We start from the raw sequence: 1,797 nt of genomic DNA on the forward strand, positions 1-1,797 counted from the left end.
GTACGCTCGCTCGCGCTCCTAAGCCCCGCCTTTTTTCCCATGATGCTATGAGCCATTTTTGCTAGGTAAGCTACGCGAGCACGAAGCAGCCGCAAACTACACAATCTTTGCTCGCGTAAAAATGCTGCATCGTGGGAGATTAGCGACTAGTGTTGCCACCATACCGGTTTTTAAATTCATGGTTCGGATTAATTATTAATTTGTCCCGTTTTCGTAGAAATTGTAAAATTATACAAAATAAATTTATAAAAATATTTGCGAGTATTTTATTTTAATAGTTAAAGACTACCTTCACACCCCCACACAAACTAATTGCCAAAAAGAGGCCTTCTCAACCCAGACAAGGTGGAAAGAGTTAAAAAAAAAACAAAACAAAACAAAAACCCCCCAAACTTATCCCACTTACAATGCCTCGGTATAACATCCTAATTTGAAAATGTCCGGGTCAGCAATTTCGAAAAGGTGGCAACTTAGCGATCTATGTGAAGACGTGTTATCGTGCTTTTCCCTTTGAGTTAGGCGTGCTGGAAGATCATTAATTGTATCGTGTAATTATTCGACGATAAGAATGGGCGATTCTGAAGATAAAACAACTTATGCAGTGTGTGCCATAATAGTAGCGGAGCTGGAAAAACAAAACGAAAACAAACGGCGTAGAAAGAGGGGGCCTACCAAAACTTGGATAAAAAGACGAAAAGATAAAGGGGCCTTCTTGAACTTAAATCTAGAGTTGAGAGGCGAGGATCCTACTTCATACAGGTACGTTGGCTAACATGGCAATTAACATAACGTAGGGAGTTTGATGCCCTTTAAAGCACAAATATAATTAACAAATTGCATGTTTATTTCCAGGAGGTGGCTTCGGCTAACAAAAAGCCAGTTTGAGCATCTTTTGAATGAAATTTCCCCCAGAATTCAGAAGCAAGATACAAATTTTGGGAAGCCAATATCTCCCGCTGAGAGACTGACTGTCACGCTCCGGTTTCTAGCTACAGGAAGTACATTTAGAGACTTATCTTGGGAATTCAGAATTGGCGCAAGAACGATATCTTACATAGTCACGGAAACATGTGCCGCTTTGTACGAGACCTTAAAATATACATTTCAAGTGCCAACATCGAAGGAACATTGGATGGCTATTGCCAAGCACTTCCAAGATCGGTGGAATGTGCCCCATTGTTTGGGAGCCATTGATGGAAAGCATATTGTGATGAGGAAGCCCATCAACAGTGGTTCTCATTACCATAATTACAAAGGAACTGAATCAATTGTTCTTTTAGCAGTTGTGGATGCAAATTACACATTTCGGTAAGTTGATGTGCAGAAGGGAAGAAACAAGTCTATTCTGTACTTCCAATGCCTTGTTAACAATAATGTGTATATCAAAATAGAAAACAAGTGATAATAATTAGTAGATTTTTAATTAATTTAATTATACCAAGGGCTAAAAGCATTTTCTTTATTTTGATTTTCTAGATATGTTGATGTTGGCACACAAGGTAGGATCAGCGATGGAGGTGTGTGGAACAAATGCAACTTAAAGGAGCTTATAGATGTAAATGCTCTTGACATACCTCCAGCTCATCCGCTTCCAGGTCAAGACATAGTCACACCATATGTCTTCTTAGCCGATGATGCTTTTGGCTTGAAACCGTATATCCTGAAACCTTATGGTGGAAGTGATTTGACTCTGGAAGAACGGATATGCAATTACAGGTAAGCATTCAGTGGCTAATGCAACTGCATCTTGCAGCATTACACCAGTAGGAAAAGGGTAGATGGTATAATAAAAAAAAA

General features: G+C 39.3%; 1 protein-coding gene across 1 annotated transcript in view; it reads left to right on the forward strand.

Moving 5' to 3' along the window:
- The first annotated feature begins 480 nt into the window (after window positions 1-480).
- LOC111637800 (protein ANTAGONIST OF LIKE HETEROCHROMATIN PROTEIN 1-like) overlaps window positions 481-1,797 on the forward strand; it is a 2,761-nt gene continuing 1,444 nt past the window's right edge. Inside the window, exons 1-3 of the mRNA XM_023383362.1 lie at window positions 481-759; window positions 853-1,308; window positions 1,477-1,716. Of these exons, the coding sequence (XP_023239130.1) occupies window positions 569-759; window positions 853-1,308; window positions 1,477-1,716 (887 nt within the window). The 5' untranslated portion in view covers window positions 481-568. The remainder of the gene's footprint in view (window positions 760-852; window positions 1,309-1,476; window positions 1,717-1,797) is intronic.

This window comes from Centruroides sculpturatus, unplaced genomic scaffold (assembly GCF_000671375.1).
Source record: "Centruroides sculpturatus isolate CEXI.00-Female unplaced genomic scaffold, Cexi_2.0 scaffold1001, whole genome shotgun sequence".
In the NCBI taxonomy this organism is placed as follows: Eukaryota; Metazoa; Arthropoda; class Arachnida; order Scorpiones; family Buthidae; genus Centruroides; species Centruroides sculpturatus.